The 21,663-nt window shown below is 40.1% G+C and overlaps 1 protein-coding gene across 6 annotated transcripts in view; it reads right to left on the reverse strand.

Moving 5' to 3' along the window:
* The window catches only part of HIPK3 (homeodomain interacting protein kinase 3), a 101,690-nt gene that overhangs the window by 47,195 nt on the left and 32,832 nt on the right, over positions 1–21,663 (reverse strand). For all 6 annotated transcript variants that reach the window (XM_058446870.1, XM_058446869.1, XM_032166309.2 and 3 more), the window contains exon 2: positions 19,641–20,739. In XM_058446870.1, the coding sequence (XP_058302853.1) occupies positions 19,641–20,737 (1,097 nt within the window). In that variant the 5' untranslated portion in view covers positions 20,738–20,739. The remainder of the gene's footprint in view (positions 1–19,640; positions 20,740–21,663) is intronic.

A 21,663-nucleotide genomic window follows, 5' to 3' on the forward strand; every position in this document is an offset into this window, starting at 1 on the left:
GTTTCATGGTTTTATGACAATTTTTTTTTAAAAAAAGCAATTTAGAGCAAGTAAAATCTTTAATAAATTTAAACATATTTCTGTCATGTTAGACAGCTTCAAAACCATATTACAAGCAAAAATTCCCTCAATGAATTTATTTTTTCTAAGTATTTTGTTTGAAAATGGTATCCTGTTTTTACAATCACAAATTGACAATTTCTACAATCATATTTAACCATTTACAATGAATGCTTTCCTTAGAAGTATAATTTTATTTTCACTTTACTATTACTCAAAATCAAATACATTCCTATAACATACACGTAAAAATTAAGTAAAAGAGTTATCTATAAATGTTGATATACCACTTCTCATTTAAGTATATTGGATTTCAGTTGCCTCTTCTATAAATTAAGTTAGACGAAATGTCTATGTAAATGTTTTCTAAAATATCTTCAGCTTTAAAGTTATGTGCTTCCAGCTGGGTACAGTAGCATGCCCATCTGTAGTCCCAACTACTCAGGAGGCTGAGGCAAGAGGAACGCTTGAGCCCAGGAGTCCAAAACCAGCCTGCGCAACATATAGCTGCAGTGAGCCATGATCACACCACTACACTCCAGCCTGGATGACAGAGTGGGACTCTGTCTCCAAAAAAAAAAAAAATTGTTTAGGAAGCCAGGAAAGAAAGTTTCAATAAAATATACACTAACTGTGCTGAATGATAAAGGTCCAATCAGATGAGGACTTAAAAAACAAACAAACAAAAAATCCACCAGATTTGGTGATTAACAAATAACTCATCGGTGTCTTCGAGAGATTTTCAGGAAGATGAGAGAAAATCCTTGGAGAAGGATTGGGGGAAATAAGAGATCCACAACTGAGCTCAAATCATAGCTCTGCAGTTTATTAGCTGTGCACCACTGGACAAGCTGCTTAGCATATCTGAATGTCAATGTCCCTATTTGTAAAATGAAGACAGTATTATCATCTATTATGGTTGGTGTCAGAGTAAAGGGTAATTATGTAAAGTTTCTAGCACAGTGGCTGAACCTAAGCAGTCAGTAAATATCATTATTTTATGAACTGTTTACTTTTAGATTCTTATTCCTCATATAAGAGTATCTACCTTAATAACACATGAAAGAGAAAACAGACCTAAAACTTATTTCAAGGTAATACAGAGTAGTGAAAAATTAAAATTAAAAACAGGCCAGGCACAGTGGGTCAAGCCTGTAATCTCAGCGCTTTGGGAGGCTGAGGCGGGAAGATCACTTAAGGTCAGGAGTTCGAGACCAACCTGGCCAACGTGGTGAAACCCCGCCTCTACCAATAAATACAAAAGTTGGTCAGGCATGGTGGCGTGAGCCTGTAATCCCAGCTACTTGTGAAGCTGAGGCAGGAGAATCATCTGAACTCGGGAGGTGGAGGCTGCAATGAGCCAAGATCGTGCCACTGTACTCCAGCCTGGGCGACAGAGCAAGACTCTGTCTCAAAAAACAAAAATAAAAAAAGTTTTGGTTTCGTGAACCCGGGAGGCGGAGCTTGCAGTGAGCCGAGATTGCGCCACTGCACTCCGGCCTGGGCGACAGAGCGAGACTCCGTCTCAAAAAAAAAAAAAAAAAATTTTGGTTTTTGCCTATTCAAAGCCAATAATGTGAAAGACCAGAAATATCCTTGTCATGGTAAGAATGTGAAGAAAAGAGCATTTTCACACTACTGATGAGATGATAAACCAGATTAGCTTATTTCTGAAGGAAATCTGGCAGTGTCCATGAGCAAAAGGTCAAAAGGTACATATGCTTTGACCTAACAGTTCTCACTCTAGAAATATGTTATGAAAATGTGCCTACAAGTATCTATGGACACAGAAAAAGGTTCTCTCTGACATAATCAAAAAACTGAATGTGTATCATTGAGTACTGGTTAAATGAAGCGTAATGTGTATTTTGTAAAATTATAAAATACAGCCACAATATAAAAGGAGAAATTGTCTCTACTTCATATCCTTTCTCTATTATTGAATTTTGTCTGACAGAGCTTCCATTACCTCTTTTTTATTTTTTATTTATTTATTTTTTGAGATGTAGTTTTGCTCCTGTTGCCCAGGCTGGAGTGCAATGGCGTGATCTTGGCTCTCCGCAACCTCCGCCTCCTGGGTTCAGGCAATTCTCCTGCCTCAGCCTCCCAAGTAGCTGGGATTACAGGCATGCGCCACCAAGCCCAGCTAATTTTGTATTTTTAGTAGAGACGGGGTTTCTCCATGTTGGTCAGGATGGTCTCGAAGTCCCGACTTCAGGTGATCCACCCGCCTCGGCTTCCCAAACTGCTGGGATTACAGACATGAGCCACTGCACCCGGCCACTTCCATTACTTTTTTAACTTAAAAAATATTTAATTGGCCAGGCGCAGTGGCTCACACCTGTAACCCCAGCACTTTGGAAGGCCAAGGCGGGTAGATCACGAGGTCAGGAGATCGAGACCATCCTGGCCAACAGGGTGACACCCTGTCTCTACTAAAATACAAAAAATTAGCTGGACGTGCTGGTGCGTGCCTGTAGTCCCAGCTACTTGGGAGGCTGAGGCAGAGGAATCACATGAACCTAGGAGGCAGAGATTGCAGTGAGCCAAGACGGTGCCACTGCACTCCAGCCTGGCGACAGAGAGACTCCATTTCCAAAACATTTTTTATACATATATATATACACACACACACACACACACACATCAAATAATTTTTAATTTAGTATACTGGTTTTTAGATGAACACGACATTCTTTGTAATGCAATGTTTTCTCACGAAAGAAATGTTTGTTCCTTTTAACGTCAAAGTTTAGCACATATTAGATTCTCTGCCCTAAGTAATACAATCTTGCCACACCAGCTGATACCTAAATTATTCACTGGCCACTGAACTGGCACTCTTTCATGGTAGCACACATGCTGTTAATAACATTCAGGGTGCTGAATTCCATTCACAGGAAAATGCTGAAGACTCAGAACAAATAGACACACATATTTTGAAGTGTGTGAGGTCGGGAAGAACATCTAATCCATGATACCATTACATTCTATTGACATAGTACATTCATGAAGCTATATGCACCTTTAAAACAAAGCTACATATATAGCACAAGGAAAAAAACTAATAACCTTTGACATTAAAGGCTTTTATTCCAAAAATTTTAAAACCACCACTAAAGTCTTCTTTTAACCTACGAGTAACTACAGTCAGCCTTCTGTACCTGCGGGTTCTACACTCATGGTCTTAACCAACCACAGATTTAAAAATGGACGATCATATCTTTACAGAACACATACAGACTTTTTTTCCTTGTAAATATTCCCTAAACAATACAGTATAGTAACTGTTTACAAAGCGTTTACATTGTATTAGGCATTATAATAAGTAATCTAGAGATTATTTAAAGTATACAGGAGGCAGTGCATAGGTTATGTGGAAATACTACGCCATTTTATACAAGGGACTTGAGTGTCTGTGGATTTTGATGTCCGTGGGGGGTCCTGGAACCAAGTCCTCAGATATCAAGGGAAGACCACATCTAATGGGTATAAACAATTCTTAAATATAGTCATTAAAACCTGATATGAAATGACAGATCAGACTGGTTTGCATGGTATTACATTTACTACATATTTTACAGCTACAGTGTACAGAATTAAATAAACTCACTTTGTGACCAAGCCTTTAAAAATGTTTTTGCCCTATGCCTAACTAGTATTCTTTAACATCTATGTATTACTGTCTTACAATCTAATGTCACACATAAGGAAAGAGGATAGCAATACATACTTTAACTCACTAATGTACAAACATATAAAATTAAGTAGCCTCCTCAAAAGTCACATATAAAAATCAGTAATAACATTAAGATTAAAATTAAGAGCTCCTGGTCCACTCATTCTATGCAAATTTGATTATATTATTATTCTTATCTTCTTATTGAAATCACTTATTGAATCAAATGCACTGGTTTACCATTATATAAAAAGAAATAAGTGGCCGGGCACAGTGACTCATGCCTGTAATCCCAGCACTTGGGAGGCCGAGGTGGGTGGACCACTTGAGGTCAGGAGTTCGAGACCACCCTGGCCACATGGTGAAATCTCTTCTCTACTAAAAATACAAAAATTAGCCAGGTGTGATGGCAGGCCCCTCTAATCCCAGCTATTTGGGAGGCTGAGGCAGGAAAATCATTTGAACCAGGGAGGCAAAGGTTGCAGTGAGTAGGCATTGTGCCACTGCACCCCAGCCTGGGAAACAGACTTCTCAAAAAAAAAAAAAAAAAAGGAATTATCATAGAGAAGTTCATTGGAGAGAATCAAGTACGGATTCATTAAAATGTAGGAAAATGATTAGATATGAAACATGATACCATTTTTCATTTCAGGAAGGAATGGAGGGAAGTTAAGAAAAAATTGGGAAGGAAGGAACCTAGAAGTTACAAGTGTCTACGCACACAGCAATCATAGAATTCTGGAACTGAAAGGGATTCTAGATAACCTTCACAGGATCTAACACTTTAGATATCTAGATTGATTACAATGCTGTTTCCAAATGAATAGAATTTAGTACATGGTAAAGCAGTAGTATTGCTTCTCCCTCTCCCTCTAAGGAGTTTCATTCCTTAGGTACTGTACAGGTCTCTTGAGTCACACAAATTTTTGGTTTCCCAGTACATATAAAAGTACTTAAGAGACCTATCTAAAACATATTCCCATGGCACAGAGCCCAAGGACAATGTTCTAAGCAAGGTACTGTACTGTACTGTGCGCGTGTGTGTGTATGTGTGTGTGTGTGCAGGCTGGAGTACAGTGACACAATCACAGTTCACTGCAGCCTTGATTTCCTGGGCTCAAGCAATCCTCCCACCTCAGCATCCCAGATAGGTGACAGGTGGATCCTCACACCTCAGCCTCCCAGAGAGCTGAGATTACAGGTGTGCTCCACCATGCTCAGCTTATTTTTTTTTTATAGAGATGGGGTCCCAATATGTTGCCCAGGCTGGTCTTGAACTCCTGGGCTCAGGCAATCCTCCCTCTTTGGCCTACCAAGGTGCTGGGATTACAGGCATTAGACACTATACCTCACCCTTAGTTCTGATTTTTAGAAACATGTTAATTTTGCACATGGTGAAATCAATCAATCAACAAGGACATGGGAGACTCAAAATGGAACACAAACAGAAACAAATGAACTTAACTATATTTCAAAAATAATAACATAATCACACTGAAAGTGGGAGAGAAGGAGTTTGGGGAGGAACTAACCTAAGTAACTTTGGAACACACTATTTTGACTACATACTCCAAGTCTCAGGCTAAAGAATAAAAGAGCTGCAAATAAATGTTGTACTCTGGTTACTAAATTAGGAGTGGCAGGGGTGAACGATTCTAAAACTCCTTTAAATGTATTCTAAAACTGAGCAAATAAGTAACACATTGTGGCTAACGAGAGCCAGTTTCTTGGTGTCAAATGAGGGATTACATATAAGAAAGAACAAACTCTCAGGTATCAAAATTGAACGTATCAGCATGAATTTATGATTTTAATACACAAACACATAGACATAGAAATATACACATAAAACCGGGTGTGGTAATTGTAGCACTTTGGGAGACCAACACTGGCAGATTGCTTCAGCTCACCCTTGGCAACATGGCAAAACCCTGTCTCTACAAAACAATACAAAAATTAGACAGGCATGGTAGAACGCACCTGAAGTCCCAGCTACTCAGGAGGCTGACGTAAGAGGACCTTTTAACCCCAGGGGGTGGAGGCTGCAGTTAACCAAGATCATGTCACTGTACTCCAGTCTGGGTGACTGAGTGAGACTCTCAAAAAAACAAAACAAAACAAAAAAATACTACACACATAAACACCCACAAATACATCAACATACAGGCATACCTCAGAGATATTGCAGGTTTGGTTCCAGACCACCACAATAAAGCGAATACCCCAATAAGGTGAGTCACACAAATTTTTTGGTTTCCCAGTACATATAAAAGTTATGTTTACATTATACTGTAGTCTATTAAGTGTGCAACAGCATTATGCCTAAAAAAATGTATAGACCTTAATTTAAAAATACTTGATAGCTAACAAATGCTAATAGGAATCTGAACCTTCAGTTGTAATACTTTGGCTGGTGGAGGGTCTCACTTAATGTTGATGGCTGCTGACTAATCAGGATGGTGGTTGCTGAAGGTTAAAGTGGCTGCAAGTTCTTTTTTTTTTTTTGAGATGGAGTCTTGCTCTCGTCACCAAGGCTGGAGTGCACTGGCAAGATCTCTCAGCTCACCGCAACCTTCGCCTCCCAGGTTCAAGCGATTCTCCTGCCTCAGCCTTCCGAGTAGCTGGGATTACAAGCACCTGCCATCACGCCCAGCTAATTTTTGTATTTTTAGAAGAAGTAGAGACGGGGTTTCGCCATGTTGGCCAGGCTGGTCTCGAACTTCTGACCTTGTGATCTGCCCACCTCAGCCTCCCAAAGTGCTGGGATTATAGGCATGAGCCGCCGCGCCTGGCCTCTTTTCTTTTTTTTTTTTTTGAGACAGGGTCTCACTCTGTCACCCAGACCTGAGTGCACTGGCACAATCTCTGCTCACTGCAACCTCTGCCGCCCAGGCACAAGCAATCCTCCCACTTCAGCCTCTAAGAAGCTACGACTACAGACACACACCACCAAGCTCAGCTAATTTTTGTGTTTTTATAAAGATGAGGTCCCACCACGTTGCCCAAGCTGGTCTTGAACTCCTGACCTCATGATCCTCCCACCTCAGCCTCCCAAAGTGCTAGGATAACAGGCGTGAGCCACTGCACCTGGCCAACGATGTCTTAAAGACTGTGGTAAAGTTTGCCACATTGATGTGCTCTTTCATGAAAGACTTCTCTGTAGAATGTGATGCTATTTAACGATGTTTTACCCACAGGAGAACTTCTTTCAAAATTGGAGCCAATCCTCTCAAACCTTGCTGCTGGCTTTATCAACTAAGTTGATATAACAGTCTAAATCCTTTGCTATCATTTCCATTGTTCAGAGCATCTCCACCAGGATTAGATTCCATCTCAAGAAACCACTTTCTTTTTTTTTTTTTTTTTTTTTTTGAGACAGAGTCTCGTTCTGTAGCCCAGGCTGGAACTGCAGTGGCATGATCTCGGCTCACTGCAACCTCTGCTACCCAGGTTCAAGCGATTCTCCTAACTCAGCCTCCTGAGTAGCTGAGATTACAGGCACCTGCCACCGTGCCCGGCTAATTTTTGTATTTTTAGTAGAGAAGGGGTTTCGCCATATTGGTTAGGCTGGTCTTGAACTCCTGACCTCATGATCCACCTGCCTCGGCCTCCCAAAGTGCTAGGATTACAGGCGTCAGCCACCATGCCCGGCCCAAGAAACCACTTTCTTTGCTCATCCAAAAGCAACAACTCGTCTAGGCCACGCACAGTGGCTCACACCTGTAATCCCAGCACTTTGGGAGGCCGAGGCAGGTAGATCACTTGAGGTCAGGGGTTCAAAACCAGCCTGGCCAACATGGTAAAACCCAGTCTCTACTAAAAATACAAAAATTAGCCAGGCATGGTGGCAGGCACCTGTAATTCCAGCTACTTGGGAGGCTGAGGCAGGAGAATTGCCTGAACCCAGGAGGTGGAGGTTGAAGTGAGCCAAGATAGCACCACTGCACTCCAGCCTGGGCAACACAGACTCCATCTCAAAACAAACAAACAAACAAAAAGAAGCAACTTGTCAATTGTTCAAGTTTAATCATGAGATTGCAGCAAGTCAGTCCCATCTTCGGATTCCACTTCTATTTCTACTAATAGTTCTCTTACTATTTCCACCATATCTGCAGTTACTTCCTCCACTGAAGTCTTGAACCGCTCAAAGTCATCCATGAGGGTTGGAATCAACTTCTTCCAAATTCCTGTTAATGCTGCCATGAATCATGAATGCTCTTAATGGCATCTACAACAATAAATCCTTTCCAGAAGGTTTTCAATTTACTTTGCCCAGATGCATCAGAGGAATTACTATGTATAGCAGCTATGGCCTTACCAAACATATTTCTTAAAGAATGAGACTTGAAAGTAAAAATGACTCCCTGATACATGCATGGGCTGCAGAATGGATGCTGTGTTAGCAAGCATGAAAACAACATTATTCTCCCTATATATCTCCATCAGCGCTCTTGGGTAACCAGGTGCCTTGTTAATGAGCAGTAATAAATATTTTGAAATATTTTTGTCTGAGCAGTAGGTCTCAACAGTACGCTTAACATATTCAGTAAACCATGCTATCAAATGCTCTAATCCAGGCTTTGGTATGCCATTTCTAGAACACAGGCAGAGTCGATTTAGCGTAATTCTAAAGGGCTCTGGGATTTTCAGAATAGTAAATGAGCATTGGCCACAACTTAAAGGCACCAGCTGCATTATCCCAACAAAAAAAGTTAGCCTGTTCTGGCTGGGTGCGGTGGCTCACACCTGTTAATCCCAGCACTTTGGGAAGCCAAGGAGGGAGGATCACTTGAGGTCAGGAGTTCAAGACCAGCCTGGCCAACATGGTGAAACCCTGTCTCTACCAAAATACAAAAATTAGCTGGGCATGGTGGTGCGCCCCTGTAATCCCAGCTACTCAGGAGGCTGAGGTAGGAGAATCGCTTGAACCTGGCAGGTAGAGGTTGCAATGAGCCAAGATCACACCACTGCACTCCAGCCTGGGCAACAGAGCAAGACTCCATCTCAACAACAACAACAAAAAAGCCTGTTCTTTGAAGTTCTGAAGCCAGGCATTGACTTCTCTAGCTATGAAAGTCCTAGATGGTATCATCTTACAATATAAAGCTGTTTCATCTACATTAAAAATCTGTTGTGTAGCGTAGCCACCTTCATCAATGATCTCAGCTAGATCTTCTGCATCTGCACTTGCTGCTTCACCTTGCACTTTTATGTTATGGAGAGGCTTCTTTCCTTAAACCTCATGAATCAACCTCTGCTAGTTTCCATCTTTTCTTCTGCAGCTTCCTCACCTTTCTCCACTTTCATAGAATTGAAGAGAGTTAAGGCCTGGCTCTGGCTTAGAGTTTGGCTTAAGGGAACGTTGTGACTAATTTGATCACTTATCCAAACCACAAAAATCTCTTCCAGCTGGGCGCGGTGGCTGACATCTGTAATCCCAGCACTCTGGGAGGCCAAGTTGGGTGGATCACCTGAGGTCAGGAGTTCAAGACGAGCCTGGCCAACATGGTGAAGCCCCGTCTCTACTAAAAATACAAAAATTAGCCAGGCGTGGTGGTGTGCACCTGTAATCCCAGCTACTCGGGAAGCTGAGGCAGGAGAACTGCTCTAACCCAGGAGGCAGAGGTTGCGGTGAGCCAAGACTGCGCCACTGCACTCCAGCCTAGGCGACAGGGTGAGAGACTCCATCTTAAAAAAAAAAAAAAAAAATCTTCCATATCAGCAATAACACTGTTTTGCTTTTTTACCATTTACTACTCACTGGAGTAGCACTTTTAATTTCCTTCAGGAACTTTTCCTTTGTATTCGCCACTTGACTGTTTGGCACAATAGGCCTAGCTTTCGGCCCTCCTTGGCTTTCCACATGCCTTTCTCACTAAGCTTAATCATTTCTAGCTTTTGATTTAAAGCGAGAGACATGAGATCTTCCTTTCTCTTAGAACACTGAGAGGCCACTGCAGGGTTATTAACTGGCCTAATTTCAATATTGTTGTGTCTCAGGTAATAGGGAGGCCAGAGGAGAAGGAGAGACCAAGGATCAGCTGGTTGTTAGAGCAGTCGGAGCTCACACATTTATTACGTTCACCATCTTATACGGGCACAGTTTGTGGTGCCCCAAAACAATTATAATAGTAACATCAAAGACTACTGATCAAAGATCATTGTAACAAATATAATAATAAAGTTTGAAATATCATTAATTACCAAAAAGTGACATAAAATGAGCGCATGCTGTTGAGAAAATGGCACTGACAGACCTGACGCAAGGTTGCCACAAACCTTCAATTTGTAAAAAGCATGTAATGTGAAATGCAATAAAGCAAAACACGAAAACAAGGTATGCCTCTATATTTTCTAACTTTGCCACTCAAAAGACCTAAAAGAAGTAATATCCTAGTACCAATGAGCATACCTGACCTGTGTCCAGGTCCTGTTTTCCAAAAGCCATTCTCCAATAAAAGGAACAAGTGCTTCTTAGAGCTCCAATCCAAGAGCTGGACAGAAAAAGCACGGCCGGGCGCGGTGGCTCACGCTTGTAATCCCAGCACTTTGGGAGGCCGAGGCGGGCGGATCACGAGGTCAGGAGATCGAGACCACGGTGAAACCCCGTCTCTACTAAAAAAATACAAAAAATTGGCCGGGCGTGGTGGCGGGCGCCTGTAGTCCCAGCTACTCGGGGAGGCTGAGGCAGGAGAATGGCGTGAACCTGGGAGGTGGAGCTTGCAGTGAGCCAAGATTGCGCCACTGCACTCCAGCCTGGGCGACAGAGCCAGACTCCGTCTCAAAAAAAAAAAAAAAAAAAAAAAGAAAAAGCACAAAGTAAGTCAGAACATCTGTGGTGCCAGAAAGTAAACCCTGAAGAAAGGATGGGGCCATACCACAGGGACACTGTAATAAGCCTAAAGAAAGATGCTCTCTCTGAACCATCTGGGATAATTTGCTGAACAAACAAAGAATGATGAGTGATATTTACAACCCATTGAATTAAACAAAAATCTGTGAGTCCATACTGAAAGAAAGGAAGGGAGGGGGAAAAAAAGCTCTTCCTTGTGGAAGAATTCCTAATAGAGGAACTACAGAATTAGAAAACCATTTGGCAAACCTTAGTTGTTTAAGGCCAAACTCATCAACAATGCTAAAATTGGTCAGTGAATATAAGATGAGAAATAGTATATGCGAATAGTCTCAAAGTATCTCTGCACAAGATATTGTACTTATTAATTACAAAGAAAAAAATGGTAACTTTATAGTGATAAAAACCTGGCAGTTACACCACCTCAACCAAGTGATCAAAGTTCGCCTTACCAATAATGGGACAAATTGACATCATGAGCCTCTCAATATTTGTGGACATAACATCAGTTCTGTGAAGTTCCTGCCAAAAGCACAAAACCTGAATCTAATCGTGAGAAAACATCAGCCATAAGCAAACTGAGGAACAGTCTACAAAATAACTGGCCAGTACGCTTCAAAGTGTCAGAGGCATGAAGGCAAAGAAAGATGTAAGGAGCTGCTGTAAGCTGTCGGGCCTTAACCTGGGTGCTATGTGAACAAGGTTCTGTGCAGGTGCACTGACTCCGACCAAAGGCGGAGCCTATGCCCGAAGGTTTCATAACGATGCAACATAAGCTCGAATTCACATTTTATTGTGAGGCCTTCACAGCCAACCAATCATGCAACCAACATTCCACACAGAGGCAGAAGAAAAGGGGGTTGTGGGGAACCAAGCACAACCCTTGCTAGGGAGACCAACACGCAAACAGATGAGCCAAACAGTCCCGAAGTCCTTCGGACGCCATGGGCGGGGATGAGGTGGAGTTGTGGGGGTGGTGGCTGCCTCTCTCCAAATGGCAGCAGATGCCAAAATCGGAAGAAAGCTTCAGAGGTCTCCTGGGCACAGCCTCTAAAAGCGTCTTATCCTGGCACATTTTATGATTCTCCCAAATGGGTCTATTCTCATTATCTCAGCCACCTTTCACTTTCTATGGGTTCGTTTCAGGTCTCAGGTGGTACTCAGTCAGGGTAGGTGTTGTCACAGCAGTCCATTACATATGTTTATCGCTGGGGGGAGGGGGCGACTTTGCTGTGAGCTCAATGCTACTTGACATGAGTGACTCCATTTTGAGACATGAGAATCACATCATTATGATATATCACCAGATTAGAAGACACTAATGAGACAGGGCAAATAATGTAACGTGATGAAGGACTGAATTCTGCATGAGAAAAAAAGGTCCTTTAGTGGGACAGTTGGCAAAATCTAAATAAAGTCAGTAAATTAGCTAACAGTATTGAGTTGATTTTAATTTCCTCAAAACCAAATCGCATTTTGAATAGTTTAAATATGGGCCCAGCACGGTGGCTCATGACTGCAGTCCCAGCTACTCAGGAGTATGAGGCAGAAGGATTGCTTGTGCCCAGGAGTCTGATGCCACAGTGAGCTATGACTGTACCACTGCACTCCAGCCTGGGCCACAAAGCAAGACCTTGTCTTTAAAAAAAAAAAAAAGTAATTTAAACAGTTCATCTAATCAATAATATTGAACTGATGTTAACTGATGATGATTTTGATAATTGTACTGAAGTTATGCAAGAGAATGTCCTTATGTTTAGGAAATGTACACTGAAGCATTTAGAGGTAAAGCAACTTCATATCACACCCCGTAGGAAAAGGTAGGTGGGTAGGTAGGTGAGTGGGTGTGTGGGTGTGTGAAGAGAGAATGATTGATAAAACTAGGGTGGTCAAATACTAACATGTGAAACACTGGGGAATCTGGATGAAGGATAACAGGAATCCTTTGTACTATTTTTACAACTTTTTCGTCTGCCTAAATTTACTTATTTTATATGTTGAAGATAATTTCAATGTAAAAGTTAAAGAAAAAAAAGGAACCAAAAAAGTTTAAACTTCTCTTATTCTCTCTCCTTGCTCCAACTACTTTTTTTTTTTTTTCTTTTTGAGATGGAGTCTCGCTCTGTTGCCCAGGCTGCAGCGCAATGGTGCGATCTTGGCTCAGTGCAACCTCCGCCTCCTGGGTTCAAACGATTCTCCTGCCTCAGCTTCCCGACACGTGCCTGCCACCACGCCCGGCCAATTTTTGCATTTTTAGTAGAGACGGGGTTTGACCATGCTGGCCAGGCTGGACTCGAACTCCTGACCTCAGGCGATCCGCCTGCCTCGGCCTCCCAAAGTGCTGGGATTACAGGTGTGAGCCATGGCACTCAGCCTCTCCAACTACTTTTTTTGTTCTTTGTCTACCCATTAGATTGCAAACACCATAAAAGCAGAGACTCATTTTGTTCTCCTCCTGTACAAGCAGCACCAAGCACCACACTTTACATTTTAGAGGCACTAAGTATTTTGATATTTAATCTTGGACCATATTACAGTTTCTATTCACATATGTTTTCATTGACACAATTTTAATACATTCTTCTGATGAATGTATACGTAAAATGTGGTATATATCTATACAATGGTTTATTATTTGGCAATAAAAAGTAGTAAGTACTGATACATCGTACAACATGGATGAACCTTGAAAACATTATGTTAAGTGAAAAAAAAACTCAGTCGAAAAGGACCATATATTGTATGATTACATGTATATGACATGTCCAGAATAGATGATCTACACAGGCAGCAAGTAGATTAGTGGTTGCTTAGGGCTGGGGGTGATGGGCAGACTGGGGAACAATGGCTAAAAGGCAGAGGGGCTTCTTTTGAGGGTAATGTAAATATTCTAAAATTGTGTCAGGTGAGAAATAATTTGGCCAAAAAAATTTTTAACTTAAAATTTTAATTGATTGTTCTGATGATGGCACAACTATAAATATACTAAAAGCCATTAAATTGTACACTTAAATGAATGAATTTCAAGGTATGTAGATTATATCTCAATAAAGCTGTTTTTAAAAACAAAAACAAAACAAAAAAACTTAAGAGCTCTGCTAGAATTTTTAATAGAAGGCCTGATATATGTAGTCATCTGTGTCTATGTAAAGTCCTTTATGTAGTAAAGTACTATACATTTGCAGCCACAGGTATGGCATTGAAAACCATTTCATTTGGCCGGGAGCGGTGGCTCATGCCTGTAATCCCAGCACTTTGGGAAGCTGAGGCGGGTGGATCACGAGGTCAGGAGATCGAGACCATCCTGGCTAACACGGTGAAACCCCGTCTCTACTAAAAATACAAAAAAATTAGCCAGGTGTGGTGGCGGGCGCCTGTAGTCCCAGCTACTCAGGAGGCTGAGGCAGGAGAATGGAGTGAACCCGGGATGCAGAGCTTGCAGTAAGCAGAGATTGTGCCACTGCACTCCAGCCTGGGCAACAGAGCGAGACTCCGTCTCAAAAAAAAAAGAAAACCATTTCATTTTAGAATTTCCTAATCTTCTATTAAAACTAAACTCAACTGACAACCTTGTATTTGTCTAATAAAGATTCCAAAACAAACACTACTTTATGATATACAAAAGAAATCACCAGCAATTTCATCCCAATGCTGAGCTTTTTTAGGTTAAGAGTGGCTTAGTGAGACAAAACGCTCAAGACCAGTCAACCCTGGCTCCTTCTCTGCTCTGCTCTCAAGGGTCATTCTGGGGTCATCTCTCCCGTAGAAGCCTTTCCTGCCCCTCAGATCAGGCTCAGTGCTCTCCTTTGGGTTCCTATTATCACCCTGCACACACCTCTCCACCCTGGCATTTCTTGAAGCAAATTATTTTTCCCCTCCATAAAATGATGAAATCATTAATCGAATAAATTAATGAACATACATAAATCACCTTTGTATTCTTAGCACCTAGCACTGTACCAGCACCCAAAAAGGCCTAACAAAATTTGTTAAGTTAAACTTACAGTGTGAATTTGAACCTGTCTGACTTATGTAAGTCCCAGTTTTCTCCTTATCAAAGAGTAATGCCACCCAGTCTTAACTAACTCACAGAGAAGTGAGAAACAAACTAGAAAATATAACGAAAGGCACTTTGAAAAAATGATGCATTATACATACACGGTGTCTCATTATAAAGTACCCTATGTAAAATATTAGTTGTTATTTTATGGGTCTTCCTATGTAGCTTAATTTTGTTATAGAAACTTTGATACTTCTGGATCTAAGAAGGCATGAGAGGTAAGAATGCCATGAAAGAACAAATATGTCTAAATTAACTGTTTATCATTACATATCTTTTTGTTAACTATTACATGCAAAATAGCATTTTTTAAAACTCAACAGCAATTAATGCTAAATTACTCAGTAGAGTAGCAAAGAATATAACGGCTATACAGGTTATTTTTACAGCCCACTTTCCTGTCTCTGTGTTCTGAAATGACTCAAGAATCGCAGGCTAAAATTCTATATTAAAAAAAAAAAAGAAAGAAAAAGAAAAAGAAATTCATGACCTGAATGTTGCCACCACACCTCATAAATACAGCACCTTCTGCTGTTAAAGCCTTTTATGCGTTTAAGAGCCCTACGTGTTCTTGACAGAAACCATACTCAAGCAGCTGAATTTAGAACATGCTGACCTTAAGCAAATCAATGCCCTTAGCATGTACTTCTGGCTTGTATCACTGCAAGAGTTAGACAGCCTCACCATCTATAGTAGTCAACAATTTCTGGCCACTGTCCCCCTGTCTATTTTAAGATATCCCTACTACACTTCTGTGTTGCACAAAGAAATAGAATAACACATAAACCTGTGTTTAAACACAAATCATTTACCTCGGAAATCAGGATATGTGCATTCCTACTGTGCTTTGCTCAAAAATATTTAATTTGGTTAGTTTCCACTTCCTGCTTTCATTTATGAAATAAAAAATATCTTAACAAACATTGAAAAATCAAGTATAAGACACTTTAGCTTACTGCCTTATCAGATTTATAAGTAACCTAGTCATAAACTAGGCCAGAATTGGCAGGGTCCCAAATAAAGTACAAACGAATACTTACAGAGAGTAATGGTTATCTGCCATTTTCATGCAAAATTACACTAGATATTAAAACAGTACCTGATTAAGGACTACAATATATTTTCACCAATATACCTTAATATTTACTAACTCTTCTAACTCTTGGATCTAAATGACATAAAATCTGTTTTTAGTTTTTTATCCAGGCAACATCAACCAAAATGCCTGCACTAGCCTTTTTACAAGTAAGAGCCTCTTTTTTTCACTCTAAACCCAGAGCCTGTAATTTAGCATCGCAATTGTATAGCTTCTGAACGTCGGGTAAATTATTTACCTGAAATTTATACATAAACACAAATTAGAAACTACTAACTGTATTTAGCAATTATTCATAGATTTTTTCATTCTATTTGTGCAAAGGCCTAATGCTAGAAACCAGTATCATAAAATATTCAGCATTTTAGATTGCTTTTTAAAGGATTTCCTTTATTCCCTTGAAAGATTTAGTAAACCGATAGACATTCTCAAGCATTAAAAAAAAAGACTTTTTTTTTTTTACTCTAGTGGAAAAAGATTTCAAATAAAGAAAATGAGGTAATTCTGATATGCAGAATAATGCAGGACCCAAATGAAGTGAAGTCATTTACTAGCAAGTGAACTAAATATAGGGCCCAAACAGCTGAAGCCTGGGAGTTTATATAATATGCTAGCTCACTACTAAAAGCTCTCAAGACAGAATCCATAGAGTACCAAGGGAAAGAAAAAACCAAAAACTACTATTCTTCTCATACTGTTAAATAAGATTTTACAATTTTTTTCCAGAAAAAAATTAAAAGCTAATCTTGTATATTGAAAAAAAATCTTTTGGGGAGCACAGATATCTAATAAATCTAATTATGTGATACTAAGCAAGAGCTACTACCCTGCAACAACAGCAAATTTAAAATTTTAAGTGATCTGAAAAGTTTTGTTTGTTTGTTTGTTTTTGTTTTGTTTTGTTTTGTTTTTTGGAGATGGAGTCTCGCTCTGTCACCCAGGCTGGAGTGCAGTGGCGCAATCTCGGCTCACTGCAAGCTCCGCCTCCCAAGTTCACGCCATTCTCCTGCCTCAGCCTCTCCGAGTAGCTGGGACTACAGGCGCCCGCCACCACGCCCGGCTAATTTTTTTTTTTGTATTTTTAGTAGAGACGGGGTTTCACCGTGGTCTCGATCTCCTGACCTCGGGATCCACCCGCCTCGGCCTCCCAAAGTGCTGGGATTACAAGCGTGAGCCACCGCGCCCGGCCGTGATCTGAAAAGTTTTAATGGTATCTAGCACTCTACTACTAAAACCCATACAATCAAGAATATACTAGGATATATAGCCAAAAGAATGAAAGTGTATCAAAGAGATATCTACAATCCAGTGTTTACTGCAGCACTATTCACAATAGGCAAGATCTGGAATGAACCTAAGTGTCCATCAACAGATGAATGGATAAAGAAAATGTGGTACATATATACACAATGGATACAAAGAATGAGATCCTGTCAATTGCAACAACATGGATGGAACTGAAGGACATTATGTTATGTGAAATAAGCCAGGCACAGAAAGACAAAACTTCACAATGTTCTCGCTCGTACGTGGGAGCTAAAAATTAAAACAATTGAACTCATGGAGACAGAGTAGAATGTCGGTTACTAGAGTCTAGGAAGGGTAGTAGATGGGGGCAGGGAGTAGGGATGGTTAAGGGGTACAACTATATAGTTAGAATGAATAATATGTAGTAATTGATAGCACACAAGAGTGACCACAGTCAAAAATAATTTATTGTTCATTTAACAATAAGGAGTCTAATTGGAATGTTTGTAACACAAAGAAATGACAAATGCTTGAAGCAATGGACAGTCCATTTACCCTGATGTGATTATTATGTACTGTATGCCTATATCAAAATATCTCATATATCCCATAAATATATATACCTACTATGGACCCATAAAAATAAAAATATTTTAAAAAAGAATATACTAAAGGTATATCAGGCTGTTATTTCTAATTCCTAATACATACTTTATTTTTTTTTAAGAGGGTCTCACTTGGTCACTCAGGCTGGAGTGCAGTGGCATTATCATAGCTCACTGTAGCCTCTAACACCTGGGCTCAAGGGCTCCTCCTACCTCAGCCTCTTGAATAGCTAAGACTACAGGCATTTACCAACATTCCTGGCTCATTATTTTTTTTCTTTTTTTGGAGAGGCAGGGTCTCGCTCTGTTGCCCAGGCTGATCTTAAACTCGTGGCCTAAAGCAATCCTCCCACTTCCCAAAGTGCTGGGATTACAGGTGTCAGCCACCAAGCCCAGCTCTAATACATATTTTAATAAGCTTTACTAACACTAAGTGACATAAATGGGCAATTCTTTCTGATAACCTACTGGTAGGGCATATATTTAGAGATGATTTGTGTAAGAGCTAATTAATTTCTCCTTTATTTTGTACTGGGCACTATAGCATATACTTGCAAGAAGGGTAATCAGGTACAGTGTAAAGGCAAATGCAGTATCAGAAAATACTCCTTGGTGGGTCTAAATTTACATCCCCCATGTTCTAACCATTTCTAACAATAAACTGCATGAATGACCAATATTGGCAGATCCTGTATTTGTCTATATTTGATGGCAGGTCCATCATGTTGGACGTCATAGGGCTGTAGCAAATACCAAGAACATAAATTCATTCAGGCTTATATGAAAATAATTAAAGCTCAAAGTTATCAAACTATGAATTCAAAGCCATTTTACACTCCAGAATGAGTTTTCAGTATTCTGAATCTTGGTAATCATTAGTTAGCCCCTCATGCTTCAGGCTAGTGTTACACTGTAGCACTTTATCAATACTTACAAGGGCATTATTTTCTTCTTTAACTTCCCCCGAGAAGCAAGACCAAAATAGCATTACCCATAGCATATATGTGGATAGAACATAATAAAACTGGTTATGATCAGGTGACCTAAAGAGTCACGGGAGCCAAAGAAGTATATTTGTGTTTTGTTTTGTTTTTTGAAGACAGAGTTTCGCTTTTGTGGCCCAGGCTGGAGTGCAATGGCGTGATCTCGGCTCACTGCAACCTCCGCCTCCTGGGTTCAAGCAATTCTCCTGCCTCAGCCTCCCAAGTTGCTGGGATTATAGATGCCCACCACCACACCCAGCTAATTTTTGTTATTTTTAGTAGAGATGGGGGTTTCGGCATGTTGGCCAGGCTGGTCTTGAACTCCTGACCTCAGGTCATCCATCCGCCTCAGCCTCCCTAAGTGCAGGGATTACAGGCATGAGCCTATATACTGTACCCGGCTGTATATCTGAATCTTAAAATCATTAATCAGAATAACTTTCTGAATCCTTACACAGGTTGAACATCTCAAATCCAAAAATCTGAAACTTTTTGGGCATTGATATGACACTCAAAGGAAACAAATTTTCAGATTTGGGGGCGCTAGTTGGCAGTGCAAATATTCCAAAATCCGGAAAAATCTGAAATCCAAAACACTTCTGGCCCCAAGAGCGTCAGATAAGGGCTACTCAAACCTGTATATAATTTTTCTAAATGTTAAGTTACATATGATTGATTATGCCTTTAATAAACTATTTCTCTCAAGTACTAAAATGCCCAATGATATATACAAAGATTAATGTAAATACTTTCCAACATTTAAAGACTTCTGTTTGATCATTATTCATCACCTATCATTCCTTCAAGTCTTCCATTAAAAATAAAAATAACCAGATGTCTTTGGCATGGAACTTTGCAGTGGAGATTTCTATCCTGCTTGGTAGATTTTATGTCCTGATTTTTTTTAATCTCTTTAAAACAAACCTAAATTGATCCTCTCTTGATTTCCTTATTTAACTGAAGCGGTCTCTTCTACCACAAACACACACAAAAGTATCTCATTTAGCAGAAATTTAACATTAATAAACAACCAAAAAGTATGGAGTTGTTACCTACCTGTAGTACCGAGATTGTAGATATGTTGAACAAACAGTCTTTGATACATGACTGGCCGACCCAAAGTCTATTACTTTAACCCTGTAAGGCTGCCGAACAGGATCCACCAACATAATATTCTCTGGCTTGAGATCAGCATGAATTAAACCAAGACTTTTCAATTTTTTCAGTGCAGTGGCCACTTGTTGAAGAATAGGCCGAATCACTTTTAGTGGCAGGGGACTAAATTTATTTTGTTTCAGAAAGTCATACAAGTTTTGTTCCAGCATCTCAAAGACTAAACAAGTATGGTTACGGTGCTGAAAGCATTCATAAGCTCGTACAAAGTTATATTCATCAGCATTTTCAGTACTGAGCCTTGCTAATATGCTCACTTCTATTTGACCTTGACGTGCATAAGAAGGATGATTCTTCAAAATTTTGATTGCTACAATTTCATTTGTCCCTCTTTTCCAGCATTTAACTACCTGGCCAAACGTGCCTCGACCAAGAAAATCAAGGACTTCATAAGTATTTTTCATGGAGCATAAGACTTCATGCTGTACTAACTGATAGTCACCTTCTCCAGTGGTACAATTCTGTTTTGATCCTGTGGTAGCTGTCACAACTGTCACTGGATTTCCCATGTTGGTTTGCAACATTGCAGGAAGTATGGACAATTCATCGACAATCTGCATTGCGCTGCTATGATTATCCAACTCCTCACTCTTGCGCTTCAATCCACATCGCTGGGGGCCTTCTAGGAAATGCAATCTGTTTCGCCACACCCCAATCTGAGGTGCCTGCACGTGAGCTTGCTGCGCCTGAGCTGCTATGACCTTTGTAGCACCTGCAGTGTTTTTCAAAACAACAGCACTTGTCTGCAATGAAAAGTTGTGTCCTCGAGGTCTATTAAATGGTATCTTTGTCTGAAAAGCACTACCCTTAGTGGGAGGATGAGAATTTCCAAAGTTTCTACCATTCACATAGGTCTGTGGATAGTTTCTTTCCTGGAATACACAACTGCTTGGCTCTACTTTGAGTTTCTTCACACTACAAAAGGCACTTGACTGAGTTTGATAAACATATGGTGGGTAGACCAAGACTTGTGAGGCCATACCTGCAAAAAAAAAAAAAAAGAAAAGAAAAGAAACGAAAGAAGAGATATTAATGTCAACAATTTTTTTTCAATTTTAAATATCAGGAAGAAAACTCTTAAGGGTCAAATTCGCAATTTGTAAAAAAGTAATTAATTTCCACTAAGATGATTTTTTTCCCTTGGAGAAGATAACTATCTTTATAATATCTCCATTTCAGTTAATTGGTGCTTCAGCTATTCTGAGTATTGCATAAAAAGGCTAAGAATAAAGAATCAAGTGCATTTAATTACTTAACAAATATTTACTGAGAAGCTGAAATGGCCAATATGCCTTAGAAACGGTGCCAACATTTTCCCTCAAAAGAAAAGTATAGATCCCTATAATCCTAGCACTTTGAGAGGCTGAGGCAGTTGGATCACTTGAGGTCAGGAGTCTAAGACCAGCCTGGCCAACATGGTGAAGAAACCCCAACTCTAATAATGCAAAAATTAGCTGGGCATGGTGGTGCATGCCTGTGGTCCCAGCTACTTGGGAGGCTGAGGCAGGAGAATCGCTTGAACCTGGGAGGCGGAGGTTGCAGTGAGCCAAGATTGCACCACTGCACTTCAGCCTGTGAGAGAGAGCAAGACTGTCTCAAAAAAAAAAAGTACAGATCCTTTAACTGTACACATTTGACAAAAGTAAAACATTCTATTACCAAATTAAAATGTATGAACCAATGATAAGAAAAGAAAATATACATTATATAAACATAGTTTATAGCCATATTTCTTAAACCTAAAGCCCAAGAATTGCCTCAGGAGGAAAAAAAAAATCTATGTCTGCTTTAACTATATATATATATATATATAGTTATATATATATATATTTCTATTTTGGCAGGGATTTTTTTTTTTTGAGACAGAGTTTCGCTATGCCCCACCTATGGCAGGGATTTTAAATAA

Source organism: Hylobates moloch, unplaced genomic scaffold, assembly GCF_009828535.3.
Source record: "Hylobates moloch isolate HMO894 unplaced genomic scaffold, HMol_V3 SCAFFOLD_11, whole genome shotgun sequence".
NCBI classification, from domain to species: Eukaryota; Metazoa; Chordata; class Mammalia; order Primates; family Hylobatidae; genus Hylobates; species Hylobates moloch.